The sequence below is a fragment of the Vanessa cardui genome, chromosome Z (genome assembly GCF_905220365.1).
Source record: "Vanessa cardui chromosome Z, ilVanCard2.1, whole genome shotgun sequence".
NCBI lineage: Eukaryota > Metazoa > Arthropoda > Insecta > Lepidoptera > Nymphalidae > Vanessa > Vanessa cardui.
Window position 1 is genome coordinate 15262011 of NC_061154.1, and position 18999 is coordinate 15281009.

Sequence of the window (18999 nt, forward strand, 5' to 3'; positions counted from 1 at the left end):
AATATTCTGCGTTTATCTGAAAACTACTAAACATGTTCTGAAAACTACTAAATATGTTAAATGCCCAGGCAAGAGGCAGGCAACGGCTCACTGATAAGATATATTTTTTGGATCATTTATATCATCTTAAGTAATATTGCCCGACGTTTCTCAACATATGTCAGAATTCATTTATACCAATCTGGGAAACTGAGTTGACTAATTCAATTATGAAACATTTGGACTATAGTCGTTGAGGCGAAAAGATGGGGAAAAACGAGAAAAACGTCGGCATGAGATCGCGCTGACGATAAGTGGATGACTTCTCGCATGGTTTGCCCTCAAAGGGCGGTCACTGAGGCGCGAACTCGCCCTCTCGACACCCGCCGATCGACAGCCAAACGGTCACGACATTCAATAAAGCTTGTTAACACGTTCCCTGCGCCATCACTTTTAAAAAACTTTCAGCTGGTGCTTTGGAGACCTAAAAGATCTCCAAACTAACCTACCATTTGGTGCGTTTGAGACCTAATCGGTCTCCTAAAGATACAGTTATCAAAATAGTTTATATCTTCCAAAAAAACAATCAAATATATTTAGAAGTTTTGTGGGTGAAAGATAGCCTATTGCTTTATATTTTGCTAGGTTCGCACGCAGTTATGACATTTGAATAAACTACAAATACCAAAAAAAAATATGACATCGATTGTATCTCGTACCGCAACGGAAGATAGTTCAATATGTGTAGTAAGTAGTGATGGGAATAAAATGATATCTCAGTTGTCGATTGAAAAAGTTTTATTATAATAATTATGGAAAGTGTTTTTCATTAAAACATGGTAGGCACATTGATTGCTTGCATTGCGCGCAAATGGTAACAATTATTTTAGTTTTTTTTTGAAGCGTCAGTGCTGTTTAATGTGCGTCGTAATTTTTCATAACACACAACGTCTTTTTTTGTCGCCACGTTGGAAAACATGGTCAGTACATCTTCCTTCGGGTAATTCTGTAATAAAGTGTATTGTATAAATAAACAGCATGCAACCATGTCAGTGAAGTAGGTAAATGCGATAGAATCTAATTTTATTAGTTTCGTTATTCGAGTGTCTTATGTCTATTTTTGTCTTAGGCTGTTGTTGCTTTAAAAAATATACGGAGGTATTAAATAAAAGCTGGATGTCACAGGTCTCTTGTAAGTTTACTATAACAACGTTTTTGTTTTAATAACCGAAATTTAGGCTACCAGAAACTTACCAGAGAGTGATGTGATAGGACAACACTAAAACGAGTCATGCAGCGCCCGCGCCGCCCACCTTCACTCTCTTGCGTCTACGAGGCGTACGATTCCACGAGTACCGACATATCTCCTAACGCAAGGAATGAAAATAATTACAGTACTGTGCGTTAGGGACCTAATCCATCTCTAATTTTTTTTTTAATGTCCTTGAATTCATCTTTAAGTAGGAAGTAAATATGTATATTTGTCCTACTCATACCTAAAGTACTTTACACGTTAGATCCTCCCGCAAGGAGTGAAACAACACGATTATGTTCAACGCACAATACAAAAGTCCTGCAAGAGATCTGATAGATCTCGTAATGCAACGAACGTGTTAAACAATATTGAATATCGCTCCTACTCCTAATTGCCGGGCTATTTATATTTCGTCTGACTGGACTAAATTCATTTCTGATTAGAAAAACAGCCTTTTACCTTACTTATTCTTTGAATATACATATGTGTATTACTAAAGTAAGCCTTGATATATTATTTCTAATATACAAAAGTGTAAAACATACTAAACATACACGTCGTTTAAGCGACATCCTTATCGTTTAGTGTGGATAATGTTTAACGTTACCATTTGATCCTACCTTGTACAATCGACTTAACCCTGCGGCAGTAAAGCAAATCCTTTCTAAATTGCCTCTTTGGCACTCACACGTTGCCTCAGCCGTGTGTCGATATTTTAAAAGAAAGCGAGCTTCACACGACATAAAAGAGATAGGAGAGTTAGGACTTAGTATCCATTTGCCGAAATTGGCCCGGCCGCGATAACAACAAGTTCTCGCACCCTCGCAAGTAAATGTGCAATTCATACGTGTGTAAATAATAAAAAGGAGTACGATAATGCACTTTGTTTTAAAGTTGCTACGGCTCATTTTCGTTTGTTGCTTAAATTAAAGCATATATCATTGTCGATATTAAATCTAAGTAGATGAGGTTGGACAACATGCAAGAAATTTACGTCGTTAGTGACTTATGAAAAAGAAACTTGTAAAATATTTCAGTCATCGTTACAGTTTTTATTTAAAATTTGAATAAAGTATTACTTTCGAACCGGTATTAGAGAGTCGCGGGTTCATACCGGAAGCAACATCGATGCCGTGTGCCTCATTGCGTTCACGGTTATGGTGACAATATCTTACCTGAGGAAATCTGTATGGTATAGTAAGCTCTGCATGGTATAGTAAAAAATAGTAAGTAAAGTAAGTAACAGCCTGTAAATTTCCCACTGTTGAGATAAGGCCTCCTCTTCCATTAAGGCGAGGGTTTGGAACATATTCCACCACGCTGTTCCAATGCGGGTTGGTGGAATGCACATGTGGCAGAATTTCGATGAAATTGACACATGCAGGTTTCCTCACGATGTTTTCATTCATTCATCATTTCATATATATAGTGGTGCTTGCCTGGGTTTGAACCCGCAATCATCGGTTAAGATGCACGCGTTCTAACCACTGGGCCATCTCAGCTCTGGTATAGTAAGCATTGAGGTAATTACGGACTGTTTGATTTATATATTCTTTATTTGGGAAAGTATTTTTGCTCAACATCCTCAATATAAGTCTGCATACGATTACACGTTCGAGTGAACAAAGAAAACTATTTCAATGCACGCCGCATTCTTTCTCCGATATTGCATTCAACAAAAGAAATTCCTTACTCGTTGAAAATTGAAGGTAATGCTAAATACATTTTGTATGTTGTGAACAGTCGATAAGATCGATCTTAATAAAAAAAGATACAACTTTAAACAAACGATTCCGTGCGGGGATCGTTTTGTAATTTTAAATTACAATGCACTGATTTTAATGACTTTGATTATACTGATTCATGTACAATTATAATTTATAGTATTGCTCGTGGATGAAGTCTAATTATTCTGTACATTCAAAGTGATTACTTTTATATCCTGATTTATTTTAAACACAAAAATATTCTTTCAATATTTTATTTTAGGTCTTTTTGGGAAAAACTATTTTCTAGACTATTGTTTTCATGTACATAGACATGTTAGCGTACGAAAATATATTTTTGGATAAAATACCTCCTAACTTAAGATGAAAACCTTCTTTATTGTTCTTCCTATTGGAGTCAAACAATCCGTTGATTGGATGTGGCCAATTAATGCTTACAATTTTTATATAATCTATGCTTCTATTTTATTATATTTATATTATAAATGAGAAAATAAGTCTGTCTGTTTGTTCGTCGCTCTTTGACTACCAAAACATTCAACCAATTTTGATGAGTATGAAGAAAACTTGAGCTCCAAGAAAGGACATAGGCTACTTTTTGCCTAATACATGACAATCGACCGAAACGAAACGAAACGCGAGCGCAGTCGCGAGCGACAACTAGTTTCGCTTTTAGATAAGCAAATAAATGCTTGAGCTACAAATTCGTTTAACATTATCTCAGGAAACCAAACCCAATATATATGTATATTTCTATCATTATTTTATTCCGACATTTAAATAAGGCACGAGGCATAATATAAATTAATATTGTTCAAATATTACAATTAATTTTTCCTTATGGTGTTTTCACAGATACATCAGAACGCAATAAAAGCGAGTTGTCCAATCTCCTCTCCATCATAAATATACATCAGTTATGATATTCAAGAGATCGAAAAACATCAAGACGTAAAAAAGGGAAATCGCAATAAACAAGTTAACAGGACATATTCACCTCGTCCCTGCGTTTTCATAACCCTCTGCCTCCGCCCGCTCCTATAACTGTCATCTTGTCAAACTGTGCCGAAGCGAGCAAATCCCCACATTTCCATACGGCTATATTTTATCCTTCGTCAGAGAAAATAAATAACAACGATAATATAAATATGAGCGTTTTCCGAACCTTTAACTCCTGGAGAATTTACATATCAGTTGTTGACAGTAAAATCCCTCACACGGTTATACTAGTTTAGGGGTGAAAATATCAATTTGAGAAAAGTAATGTATAAAATACTAGCTGTATGAGTCGTCTTTGTTTAAGATTTTATCAAATATTTTGTATTGAAAAATTCAAACAAAACTATTAGTCTTAAATTATAAACACAATGTTTATTTATTTTGTTATAATCATCATAATGGATTGCTTAAGATAATTATACATTTATTAGGGGATGGTACGTTTGTTTGTCATTGAATGTAAAAGTTTTTGGTAGGTTTTCCGGTAGCCACCTGATATCAACCCGCCATGGGTACGCTTTCATCTTTTACTAGTGGATTGGTTTCGAATCTGCACGCCTAGTTACTCGATGCAATAGATCTGCGTACCAATTATGAGCTAGTTGGGTCTTAAGATGCCCCCATGTTGAAATTGGCTACCCCATTTTGTATCTATTCGCCTTGGACGGAATTACACTAAATAAATGTAGTAATTATACAGTTGAAAAATAAACCGTTAAAATGTAGTATACTTATACCGTTACTCATAAAAAGATACCAAAATAGCTTTACTTTCCCTTTGACCAGAGGTATACTATAGTTAAAAAAAAACCTTTCTCCTTTAACATTACCGAGAAATACAACTAATTATGTCGTTATTGTACAGTGAACATATTGGGTGAGGTCGTTATTGGAACATCATACCAGTTTTACAAAAAGTTTTTTTGTCATACATTTAATTACAAATCCGAGACTTTAACTACGCATAGTTAATCAAATGATCACTTTGCTATAGAATATTACAAAAATAATGACTTCTAGTTGTACTTGGCCGGTTTTGTTGTTGATTGCACACCTCGGGAATGAAATGATCACAGCCAATTTTCAATTAACGAATTTTCAATTAACGAAAATATATCTAGTGTAATTGTATAAACACAATAATTATAATGTAATTTAAAAAAAAACCGCTGAGTTTTTTTCGATCATTCTTCTCAGGTCCGAAGTGTCTATGTCCGAAGCGCTGGTACAATTTTGGTTACCAATAAGCAACTGTAATATTTCTACAGGAGTAAAGATTTTTGACTTTGACTATTGAATTAAATAATCTTCACCCATATTTTTTTTGGATGAAATGGATTCGTCTATTATTTTTAGCCATTGCTTAATTGCGTTTTATTAATATGTTAGTAACGTCTAAATATTTGAACAATACATTTATATAGGTTACAAAACATGAGTACAGCAACATATGTGGGACGTAGCCGTCGGGTGAAATTGAGCTGTCTAGCCGCAAGCCGGCAAAGCCGCCGGTTGATCGGTGTTCGATTGTGTGATGGATGTCCAGGGTCATTTGTACCCAACCTCACTTTAAGTGGACGTCTCTTGTAATTCTTTTCGTTAATTTATTAGCATCGATGGCCAAATGGTGGATTCCTAGCCTAAGTTTGCAGTTTGTATATCCGGAAAAGCACAATGAAACTTGCATTTTTTTTCTTGGGGGTTCTCAAGGACAAAGGAACTTCTTAGCTAACCAGTGAGATATTAACATGTCGTTGCTTATTAGCTTCCACCATTTATGGTAAAAAGAATGAGTGGTAAAAGTCATTCATATTGTATTGTATGAAAAGTAAGGTTGATAAGAATTGAACTGCCATTGAATTTTATTTCATTATTTACGTTTAGGAACATGATTTCTAAAGGTGGAACCAAAGAAAAGCTGATATTTTTTTCAATATTAATTAACGCAATGTAGTGTAGTCTTTTACTTTCTCGTTTGGTATTTATTATACATTCCAGCATTATTTCCAGTATAGCATTAAGAATCTTCTCTTTTATACACTTATCTTAAAGTTCAGTTCGTTTAAAGAAGCTCTAAGTGAATAGTTTAGTTATTTAATATTATTATTATTATTTATTTCTATATAATCAAGAAAGTGCATTAGCTTATCACATTCATATGCTTAGCATTCATAAATCAGAAATGATACTCAGCTCTTTATATTGAAGACTATCCACATGGGCAGGAGACTTTTGTACACAATTTGTAGCAGGATCATAGTACTATAATTCTATACAGTATACTTGGAAACTTACAGATGAAGTCCAAAATGATTCAAGCAAACAACTCCGTAAGGTGCAGGTGTTAATACCACCAGTGGTATTTTCATCAGATAAGGCTTCTGCTCGTTTGCTACCGATCACATAAAAAGTCACATATACAGTTTAAATATGTGACTGTTTATTGTGACTGTGACCCTATTGTACTGAAATTTAACGCAAAAACACAAATATTTTTTCTTCAATGAATTCGAATTCGAACATAGAGCTTAGGGATTTCAAATAAGACTGAATACAATTCAGTCACTAAATCGAACAAGATTTTTTTATTTATATGCATTTATATATTATATTTATTTATTGGCCCTTGAAATAGTGGTGCAAAAAGCTTCATCAAAAGTATAACACCTCGCCTTGTTGCCACTGGTGACTGGTGGTGAGGGCTGGTTCGTATTTAGCCCAGAGGATCGGAAATAGAGGGAAATGTTGCTAGCAATCTTGGCACCATTCCACGTAGTCAAGATTTATACAGTAACTATTTTTTATTGAAGAACTGTATAAAAAAAAAATATCCTACACATACATAATAAAGACAAAAGTAAAACTGATATTTTATATTAAACAAACCTCTCCTTAGTCTTTTGTTTAAAACGAAGGCTTTAACATCGGCTTTTTTGTGCAAAGTCTAAATGATAATTTATATAAGGAGATATTTAAAAATAGCATTCAATTACTTTTAGCCAAGTAAGTCTTCACTCTTGTTCGTAATACATACCGTTGCGTAGAACTTACGGTAAGCTGTAATATTCGGTATTTTAAACATCCTGTAAGTAATAATTTCAAATTGAGAAAATAAATGTAAATGAAAAAGACAGACATGAAAATAGCTAAATCAAATCGATTGTGCTTTCCCTAAAACAAAAAATGTAATTCAGGCTAAAGTCTTTTCATTAAAATAATTTTAGGACTTGATACATAACATTTGAAAAATCTAATTTATACTGTAGTTTGTCACTATATTATTAAAATAATTTACAAAAATATTTACAATATATTGTATACATTTAAACGTCAATGAAACTAACTAGATTCTCCAAATGGAATAAAACTAAAAGACATCTAATATACTACTATTAAAAATAGAAAGAACCGGATTACATCCGTTTATTTAAAAGCGTGAAAATAGGTAATTATAATCTTATTTTTTCTTTCGCGAATTAAATCACAAAACATGGGACATAGTGCAATTTAAATAAAATAGCTTAACTAGAATTATGAAACAAATTGAATAGTATTGAAAGTTATTTTCGTTTTCTAAAATAACTCAATCATCAAAAATAATAATATTAAAAAAAAATAACAAAAGAATAATGATTATTGGTAAAATCAATGAACACTTCTCTCTCTGTGTATGTGTCTGAAAGAGAACGCGATATACACACATATATTGTATAATATGTCTGTAGCTTCAATATATGGCTTTTTATTTTCAAATGATGTGTATAAATGGCGCGAGGGCGGGACCTGGATGTTTTCCACTGGGCGGAGCGAAAGAGAAAAATCAACGCCTTGTCGACGCCACGCCCACATCGTCTCGCTTTTCCTCTTCAACCATTTTACTGTTCTGCCTTTATTACGTATGTCTGCGGATTATCGAATTAAGAGCATAGCTTTGCATAAAAATCTCTACTTTGCGAAAATTGGACTATATATTGAATTTTTATTACACTACCTTTCAAAAATACTTTTTATATGTATTGTATACGTATTTGATAATAGTTTAATTTGGTTTTTTATAATGATTATCAAATTTTTATTTTTTTTATTTGGTATTTAATTGATCATTGAAATGATACTACACATCTGAAAATATATTTATTATTTCATTTAAAAAGAAATAATCACTTGCCTATAATAACATTAAACAATTTAAAATAAAGCCAAGAATCAATAATTTATTAATTACATTTAATATTGCGGCAGAATATTTTGCGGTCAATGACATTTCATTTTTTTTTTTTTTTCAAAGAAATGTCATTGGCGCCAAACGTCGTCGAAGCGAATATAAATATAAATATACTAATAGTGTCATTATAACTTGTTAATCATTATTGTAACTATTATTAATATAACATCGAAAATATTTTCATCAGTGTATTGTAATTAAGTATTGTAGCACAATAATTTTGAAAATGACTGACTGTCAACATTTGGCGACTTCGATGTTTTTTCAGCCCGATTGGCTTGAACGTCTTTTAGAAGATTGCGAACGCGAAGGTATACTATAATTTATTGAGGATTACTTTTAATTAAAACTTATATAAAAATAAGTGAAAAATTAATTAACTTTTACGCTGAATATGTATAAATACGGAAATCAAATCCAGAAGACCACGTAGATACTACCAAAAGATTTAAATAAGTAAAAATTTAAAACATTGTTTTTTTGGCAGTGAGGTAGTCGTTATTTTATAAATTTTGACGCTTTTCTATCCGATTAGCTATAGATTATCGAAACGTGAAGCTCCTAAAGAGAGAGGGTCGATCAGCCGTATGGAATGTGTGCATGATGCTCGGCTGCCTGTCACACGGAGTGCCGGGTCAAGCTTGTCATCTTTTCGAGCGTTACTTGTATAGGCTCCTAAATAGTCAAGGAAACCTCAGCGGTATTGTTTATTTTTATATTTAAATATAAAAAAAATACAATCATTACTTTAACCCCCCCCCCCCCCCCATTGATTCATTTTAACCAAGAATCATAGAGAAAAGTAATAAATTCATAACAAAGGTCTTATTCTCCTCTTCTCCCGATCACGGGTATCAGTTCCTGGTTAGTTAATTGAATAATTTAAAAATCGAATTCTTGGTTTTTTTTTCATCAAAATCGACTGACGGACTTTTTTAATTCCTAAAAAAAACGGGACAAAATTAAAAAAAAAAAATCTGTAAAATTTTTAAAATAATATCTAATCATGTGAATTTAAGGCACACGCTTCACCGTGTAATGTAAATTATAGATCCTGAGTCACAAGTAGTAATAGTAGACAACATTATGCCACGGTTCCTTCTTATGATAACTTGCTGCGTGCAGCTCTCTGCTAAGATGAGCTCCGCGGACACGCACAACAACGCTTCATTATTGCGAATAGCTCTGCTGACTAAGGGCATATCATATTCTACTGAAGAAATCAATGCGACTGAGGCGGAAATCTTCAAAATGTTAGGTATGCACTTTCGATATTATTACAGTTTATGTTGACTTATTACCGATAATATAAAACGCTATTAATAAGCATAGTATCGATTCCTACGGAAATATTAACAAGACAAGTTAGGAATTCTTACACAATAATCGATTTCTTATCTAAACGCAATCACGCAATGTAACTATCTGTAGCCCAAGTCTCTATAAACGATATCAGCGCAGCTTCTCATTTCCCAATATCTGTACCGGCTATATTCAATCGAACGTAGTGTACAAGATTAAGATGATATTATATATAAAAACTCTTACACTAATTGTACATCAATGATTTATACACATACTTACACACACACACACTTACATATTTTTTATATTAATTAAAAGTTTGTTTATTCTTTGGTTGCTTATATAACACAACATGTTATGGAAGAGTGGGTCCCTCTGACACGAGTGTGAATCATGCTCACTAGAGAGACCCAACCTTAAATATGCTATGTAAACTGTGGTAACGAATAAATAAATAAAAATAAACAAAACAAATAACATTATCGCAATAGCATGAAAGCGTTTTGTCATTAACCGTTTAGCGATTTTCTTAGTCTTCCAACACAGATCTGGTGGTTCCGTTGAAATGCGAAAATATATCGTAACTAAATTTTTTTGTTATTGAGAAATCAAAACGGGAGCATGTCATAACCGTTATAAAATAATAGTAGAAATCGCCGACAACTCGATGGATACCTTATTTTCATATAACATTTGAGATTCGAGATGGCCCAGTAGGAGAGTCGAGATAGCCCAGTGGTTAGAACGCGTGCATCTTAACCGATGATTGCGGGTTCAAACCCAGTCAGGCACCGCTGATTCATGTGCTTAATTTGTATTTATAATTCATCTCGTGCTCAGCGGTGAAGGAAAAAATCGTGAGGAAACCTGCATGTGACAAATTTCATAGAAATTCTGCCTCATGTGTATTCCACCATTGGAAAAGCGTGGTGGAATATGTTCCAAACCTTCTCCTCAAGCGGAGAGGAGGCCTTGAGGCCAGGTTGTTGTTGTTGTAAATAACAATTATCCAAATCCTTGCAGTTAATACAATCTTTTAATATGAATTGTAATGTAAACTAAATTTCCAGTTGCAAATAAGAGGTCAAAAGACAACAGCTTAACAAAGCTGACATTGAATTAACGCGTTGTTGGTCGAGATTCTGAGTGATCAATGAAATTAATTATGGCCTCTCAACAAATATCCCTCCCTGTACACTTAAAATGACTCGCAATCTTCATCAATTAAAAAGTATTTCATGTTTTATTAATTATTATAACTGTAACATAACATTAAAATTACATTTTAAATAATAACAAGATCATGACTTAAATCTACTGACTGACTGATAAAAATTAATGTACTAATAATAATAAAATAACAAGTAATAATCTTTCCGAAGAGGGTTTATCGCACAAACAAAATAAACAAATAACTTACAAGTGTTTTTTTAATGATTAAGTTAGACGGATAGTCACCCCGCCCACAGACATCGATTCTTTAAAAAATACAAACAATTCCATACTCCGCTATCGACACCGAAAATGTACATAAAAATATATAAAAAGTCTTTCGGATGGTACTAGTTTTCATACAAAATTTCATCAAATACGATTCAGCAAAGTGGTATTGAAAAACAATAGACAAACTGAGCATGGGATTTATAATATCATACTATTACTAATATAAGTGCGTTTATAATACTTGATATTAGTACGCGTATGAAATAACTTTCCAAATTCGTCTTTAACATCTCTTTCCACAATGGGATTTTTTTTATGGTATAGGTTGGCGGACGAGCATATGGGCCACCTGATGGTAAGTGGTCACCATCACCCATAGGCAATGATGCTGTAAGAAATATTAAGTATTCCTTAAATCGTCAATGCGCCACCAACCTTGGGAACTAAGATGTTATGTCCCTTGTGCCCGTAGGTACACTGGCTCACTCACCCTTCAGACCGGAACACAACAATACTGACTACTGTTATTTGGCGGTAGAATAACTGATGAGTTGGTGGTACCTACCCAGACGGGCTTGCACAAAGCCCTACCACCAAGTAATACATGAAGATTTCGAAATTAAAACAGTTTCATTTTTTACAGATTTCCGTATGCCACTATGGACGAGTGTAGACATGGGCGAGCTCTTGGCTACGGAGCTGAAGCTCCCAGCCCAGATAATAAAGGCGGTAGCTCGTATCGTGGACTTGTCTGAGTACTACCGGGAGGACATTGAGAGGAAAGTCTTCTGGGCCGCGAATTTGACGTCACCGACACAAAGTATGTATCTCAAAATTTTACTTATTGACTTGTAACTAAATTTTAGAATGTGGTAACGAGTGAAAAATTTGGTTAGTCTATATATACGTCATCCATAAGGATTGAAGAAGCGATAAGGAGACCTTAACCCAGCTGTGAGATGTTGTATAGGATATTATTATCTGGAAAGCGTCCCTCTTCTATGTCTTTTACCATTTTATGGCTAAGTCCAGTGGTTTCAATTTTGATGAAATGACATACGAAATAAGCTTGAACCGCAAGGACGGACATGTTGGGGGTTGTATGCAACTTCTGAAACATTTTCGTCTCAAATTGAATTCCAAGCGGTTATATCCGCGGGTTTATCTAGTATTTTTATATACTCTTAGTACTAAATTATAACCTCATTTCGTTTGTTTTGTAAATATTTTAGAAAGCTGGATTGTTTGAGAAAGCCTTTCTATGTTTGTGTATGTATAAATATACACACACATGAACGATTATTTTCTCTTCATATAATTATACTGAATATATTTAAATTCCATACATTGGGTGGAACCGGTTTATAATTCCTTGTCTGAAATGTCCTCCTTGCGTTAAGCAGACCGATAGTTATTATGTGAGGCGAGTATTTTGGCTTACACATATTTTATTGAAATATTCTTAATTAAAAATAAATTTATTTTTATTAATTACAATCTCATCGTTCTTTTCTTCATTTCATTCTTTCATTCATTCTTTTTCTTTATAAAAGCCAAAATGAGAATCCTGGTGACATTTGTAAGGTGGGTTGCGGTCCAATTAACTTTGGGAACCACTGATGCAGAATATGGTCACAGTTAAATTGAAATTGAAGTAATGATAGTAGAATTTATTTGAAAATTGTCATGTTGTATAATAAGATGTGTTTTAAAGGAAATTATATGTTTTAGGTTTGAGGGTTTCATTCAAATGTTTTTTTTAAATCATCTTTTTATTTGTGTCCAGAATTGAATTTGAATTTTAAGTTTTTGTTACATTCATATACAGATAGAAGTAATTACAGCGAAAATGAAATGCTTAAAGATTTAGGATATCATAATGTCTATAGGTCTGATAATATACGAAGGCGCGCCCTTCCAAGCGTGCATTAATAAATATCTCCTTATAATCGATTTAAAAAAAGAGATGCTTTTTCTTCTTCTATTTGCTATCTTCTTTCTCACATAAGTCATTTTACGCACACAAATACATCTTGTAAATACAAATGCACTCACACTAATACGTTGATAATTTTGCGCGGAGATGCTCGCCTTCGTGAGTGAATGGATCTGTAAGACCTTATTATATCGCTTATATCGCTTTTACGCACACAAAGACATCTTGTAAATACTAATTGCACTCATACTGATACGCTGATAATTTCGCTTGGAGAGGCGCGCCTTCGTGAGTGAATGGATCTGTAAGACCTTATTGAATATCGCTCGTCACCACTGGTCGCTGGTAAGAGTGAATGGATCTGTAAGACCTTATTGAATATCGCTCGTCACCACTGCGGTCGCTGGTAAGAGTGAATGGATCTGTAAGACCTTATTGAATATCGCTCGTCACCAATGCGGTCGCTGGTAAGAGTGAATGGATCTGTAAGACCTTATTAAATATCGCTCGTCACCACTGCGGTCGCTGGTAAGAGTGAATGGATCTGTAAGACGTTATTGAATATCGCTCGTGACCACTGCGGTCGCTGGTAAGAATGGTCGGTTTAGATGTGACCGGTATACGGTCGCTGCACCTCTCCGCGGGCGCGGTGGCGGCTGCCGTGCGCCTCTCGCCGCACCGCCCGGACCCCGCGCCCGCCCTAGCGCGCCTGCTACGGCTCCCGCAGGCCTACGTCGAGTGCCTCCGTGACGTCATCTTGAAACAAATGGCCGGCAACCGCACCACGCCGACGATATTGAAAAGGAAAAATTCAGCATCGAGTTAAACAACCCAGTGATAAGTGAATTGTACAAATTTATATCTCCAAGTTGATTTGAAACGCTTGAGGCAATCATACCTCATTTACGTTTTGTTTGTATGTATTTTTTCGTCGAATATGACAATGTTTAAAGGTTTTGCAAGTTTATATACGAGATCACAGTACAAGTCAACGAATACGATCACCAACTGAAACTAATCTATCTAGATAGATCTAATAATGCTTGTCTATGTAAATTTCCACTTGATAAATATAGAAGGAAACAACCAAAAAAAACAATTATTTAACCTGTCTAGTTCTTGTAAACGTTTGGTAAATTTAAAAAAAGACTCAAGTAATAAACCGACTAACAAACTAATCATATCTCTATAAATACAGAATTTCTTTACATTTATATTTCATACTATTATAGCTTAAAATACAATTGATCAAAGAAAATAATGAAAGGGCTGCGTTAAAACTATTGTTTATATGTTAAATTATATTTCCTTATTATTTCAACTCGTGCACAGTTTTAAAAATGGAATAGAATAAAAATTCTTATTCTATTCGATTTTCAAAATTGTGATAAATATATTTAAGCCATATGTTATCTGTTATTAGCATGTTTTGATTAACGATATTAAAGAAAAAAGTAAAAAACCATTTACAGACGATTCTGTCTCTTGATTATAATCTCTGATGCGTTTATTAGTCTTCAGTAAGTAGTAAATGACTCATATATTTAGCATGCTCAATAAATCAATATTAGTAATATTAAAGGCGCTAACGCGTTAATATTCACATAAATAAATTGATATAGTAATAAAAACTATAATAAATAAATGATATATGTATAAAATTGTATGTAGAAATATAAGTTTTTTGTACGTGTTATTGAAACCATCGATTCAATTGTTTACGGTTTGTATTCGTAGAATTAAATATAGATATATTTAAGTGGTTATGTAACGCTCAAAAATAAGAGAATAAATATATTTTTTTAAGTATTTACTAATTTTTTTATTTAATCAATCATTATGTTTTACCAACAATACTAGTCACTGCAAATAAATCAGTTTCACTCATCATCAACAGCCTGAAAATTTCCATTGCTTTGCCAAGACCTTCTCTCCCTTTGATAAGAATAACTCGAGCATATTCCACCATGCTGCTCCAATGCGGATTGGTGGATACACATGTGGAAGAATTTCGTTGTAATTTATCACATGCAGGTATCCTCACGATGTTTTTCTTCACCACCGAGCACGAGATGAATTACAGACACGTGAAAAGCAGTGGAGCTGACTTGAATTTGAACCCGCGAACACCGTTAAGATGCACGCTTAACCACTGGGCCATCTCGGATTTACAGATTTGCCCAGTTTTATTCAATACAACATCTACGTCCAACAGTGTCGTCTGAATGCTGAGTACCGCCTGCTAAACCTGATATTGCATCTGCATGTATGACGTTTTCATTGTGAGATATAATTGTTGTAGTCTATGTCACATACCACTTTCTGATGTTTCACGTTGATCTTAATGAAAAGTAAGATATCACGACATGTTTTTTTTTATGGTATAGGTTGGCGGGCGAGCATATCAGCCACCTTATGGTAAGTGGTCTCTATCACCCATAAACAATGACGCTGTAAGAAATATTAACTATTCCTTACATCGTCAATGTGCCGCCAACCTTGGGAACTAAGATGTTATGTCCCTTGTGCCTATAATTACACTGGCACACTCACCCTTCAAACCGGAACACAACAATACTACTGTTATTTGGCGGTAGAATAACTGATGAGTGGGTGGGTACCTACCCAGATAGGCTTGCACAAAGCCCTACCACCAAGTATATGATGTAGTCATGTCCTCGATATGATCGACTACTGTATCCGTCAAATATTAAAATGTCAAACATTATAATACAAATTTTCGTATTTACAATATCAGTTACATTGTACTTAGTGCAGTTTGCATGCCATCGCCCGAAACCTAGACAGGGTTGAACGCCTGTATGTCCAATTATTTGTAATGAGATTGAAGCCGCAATTAATTGTCATTACAATTAGTATACACATACTATATTGTCATAGGCTATGTTTAATATTTTTAAGTAAAATCCTAGCAGATTTTGGTTACGCCTTATAATTTCTATATGAAACTAAACGAGTTTATAAAATTAAAAAAAAAATAGAAAATTCATTCGAAATTTAAATACTATAGGGATTTCCTTGAGAACGAATTAGTTGGACAATATTCAGCAAATGATACGGGTTAGTGATCTTAGCTGTAATTTATATTCCTGATTGGAACGATATTTCGATGTACATCTCAGTTAAATGTAATACGTATGATGCGTCACAATATATGTAGCAAATATTGAATAACTAAATAAAGGAAAAGTTTATAAAAATAACGAATCTCATCAATTTGTTTTTTATAAGAAATAAATATAAAAATATTGTAATTATTTTCTTACATAAACATAATGATTCTTATTTTTTATCGTTTGTCAGGTTAGGTTTATATTACTTCTTTTGCTACGGTACTTTATTAAAGTAATATAAAAGATTAAAAAAATGTTACCATAAATCAACTTAGTTATTCTAATTAAAATTTCAAATAAATTAGAGGTTCATATGTCCTAACCGCTTGAAGCCTCGTACTAAATACATCTGCTTATTGAAGATCTCGGACTGCGAGGCTTTGACGTCGATATATGTTGCTGAATGAATATATATTGTAGATAATTGCAATCAAATGTTTTGTAGCAAATAGTAATCATAAATAGTGAACTTAAATGAATCCAGGAATAATACGAACTAGCCATAGATAATAAATTTTGTTTTATAAAAAGATGCTTAAACAAATGAGCTGAGAAATATAATGGGTTATTTGGTTTTAGGGTGTTGTACCTTCCCTGTCGTACCAAACAACCACTCATTATACTTATATTCTACCGCCAAGCAGTAATACTTGGTATTGGTGTGTTCCGGTTTGTCTAGTGAGTAAGCCAGTGTAACTAAAGGCGCAAGGGATGAAGGCTCCCAAGGCTGGTGACCAATTGGTTATGTAAGGTATTCTCAATATTTCTTATAGCACTAATGACTATGACCGCTTACCAAGCGGTCCACAGCCCGCGTATGTGGCTTTTTTTCACGTCCGCCAAATTATATTATAAATAAAATGAATATTATACTCGTGCTAGAAATAATATTAAAAAAAAAACTATGAATTAAAAAAAAAGATAGAACTTTTTCTTTTTTCAAAGTCATAAACACGAAACATCATTTATTCACATTTTATTATAATTCGTAACAGCCTCAGTGCGAAGCACCACTTGTGAAAAGACAAGGGTTATTAGAGAATTTACTCTCATAAAGACTATAGCTAACCTTTAATGTTGGGGTGCTGGAGATATTAAAGTGATTCGACTTCCCAGCCGAGCAGCGCTTTGACTAGCGAAGCGCGAAATATGGCTGCACTGACGGAACCTAAACCCGCTACTCCCGCGATGCGTTCGGTTTTAATATTGGCCTTAATTCGGTTTAATATTGCGTAACTAGATGATTCCATCGACTCATACCGAATATTATGTGTGGAAATTAATAATAGTACTTTCGAATTAAGAATGTGTACTCAACATATCTCAACTTGTACAAAATATATACATAGGTATATTCACTACGATAACGCTTTCTATGAAATGCTTTAACATTAAAATTATAAATACAGTAAGAATCAGTTATTGTCATAATTAAAATCAAAATATACTTCATTCAAGTAGGCTTTTACAAGCACTTTTAAATCGTCATTTAGCAAATTATATAATGGAAGCTACCACCGGTTAGAAAGCAGATTCTACCGAGAAGAGCTAGCGAAGAACTCTTTTTTTTTATTTGTACAAATAAATCTTTGTTATTCTGAAGAGGGCTTCAGACCTTATTCACATTGCTTTATAATTTATTACCTTTGAACAATTATGCATACATATAAAAAAAATTAACACATTTTACTTAAGACTGCGAGGTTAAGATGAAAGATTTTTTGAATCTAATCAATATGAAAATAAAAGATTAAAAAACTATAACTTGCCAACCCTGAAGTAAAGGCGATAAATAATGTAATTAATTTTGTGTCCCAAATTAAGCACGTGAAAACTTAGGTGCTCAAATGTTATTGACCCCGTGTTCTTCAGTTGAAACCTAAGTACTACATCTACTGGGCTACCTCGTCGAAATTGTAAATAGACTAAAGGAATTTAATTAGATAAATCTTTTGGAGTAACCATGAATGCGATCAAAATTGTGACAAGTTATAAAAATTATGAATTAATGTCATCTAGACGAGGGTCGGAGGGTGCGCGGGCGCGGGCGCGGGCACCGCCGCGGCGGGCGCACAACAATGGACTTAGCTTTGGGGTGCCCAATAAAAACTTGACAAATGGCGTTTCATAATCGCGTCGCATACCGAGTCTCGTCACCGGCTTACCTTTTTGTCCTACCCTCGGAAAATACGTTCGCCATCCCGAAATTACATTGTGTGGTGACGTTCTATCACGACTCGTTAGAAATGAACCTTTGTCGTGACCGCAAGTCCGCATGCCACGCTCACTCAAGTCTCACAGATCACCAGGTATCATATCAAAAGCGATTGTTATTGGCTACTTATGTTTGTATTAGCTTTCAATTAATGCAGCCGCCAGGTTCAGTATGCGGTTTACATTATCTGTCGAGTGATAGTTTGCATGTCGTGTAATTATTGTTGATCAGCCATCCGATTTATGTATATATCTGGTATATTAAGATCTGCGAAACTAATCCAATTCAATCCAATCTGGTCCATCGAATCGTTCTACTTATTTTAGTCGCTTTATCGATCGTCGTTTAAAAGCTACGAGTGATATATTACGTTAAACACGTCGAGATCACGTTGTATATAAAACTCATAAGGTTAAGGTTTATTCTCACATAAAATTGCGAAGAGGTCATAAAGTAAGTCGAGGGATTATTATTATTACCCACTACTTGCCAGCGAGGAATTCCCGGTAATAAGGGTCGGTATTAGCGTCACCAAAATATTGTGGTGTCACCGGGCCCGCGCCCTGCTCCGATAATATTATTAAAAATAATTTCTCATTTTTATTGCCTTTCGTGGCTTGAGTGTTTGTAATAAATAATTACGTTATTATAGTTGCACTGATATGTCACCAGTTTACCGATTAACAACCTTACTACATTACTTCAAAACTAAATTGTTGTTCACTCATCTCCCTAAGAAATACATTTTTACTCGATTTTGGAGTTTAAAAAAATATTATGT

The 18999-nt window shown here is 34.1% G+C and overlaps 1 protein-coding gene across 1 annotated transcript; it reads left to right on the top strand.

Annotated features, from left to right (window-relative positions):
* The first annotated feature begins 9271 nt into the window (after positions 1 to 9271).
* LOC124542848 lies at positions 9272 to 13695 on the top strand. The gene is made up of 3 exons (XM_047120733.1): positions 9272 to 9443; positions 11577 to 11753; positions 13478 to 13695. The coding sequence occupies exons 1-3, from the start codon at positions 9272 to 9274 to the stop codon at positions 13693 to 13695; spliced, it is 567 nt and encodes a 188-aa protein (XP_046976689.1).
* The last annotated feature ends 5304 nt before the right edge of the window (positions 13696 to 18999 follow it).

What these genes read in the sequence shown, in the direction of transcription:
- LOC124542848 (XM_047120733.1), top strand. Translation starts at nt 9,272, where the DNA reads ATGCCACGGTTCCTTCTTATGATAACTTGCTGCGTGCAGCTCTCTGCT. An exon ending in GGAAATCTTCAAAATGTTAG is followed by an intron (nt 9,444 to 11,576) that starts GTATGCACTTTC and finishes CATTTTTTACAG; the next exon opens with ATTTCCGTATGCCACTATGG. An exon ending in TTTGACGTCACCGACACAAA is followed by an intron (nt 11,754 to 13,477) that starts GTATGTATCTCA and finishes TGGTCGGTTTAG; the next exon opens with ATGTGACCGGTATACGGTCG.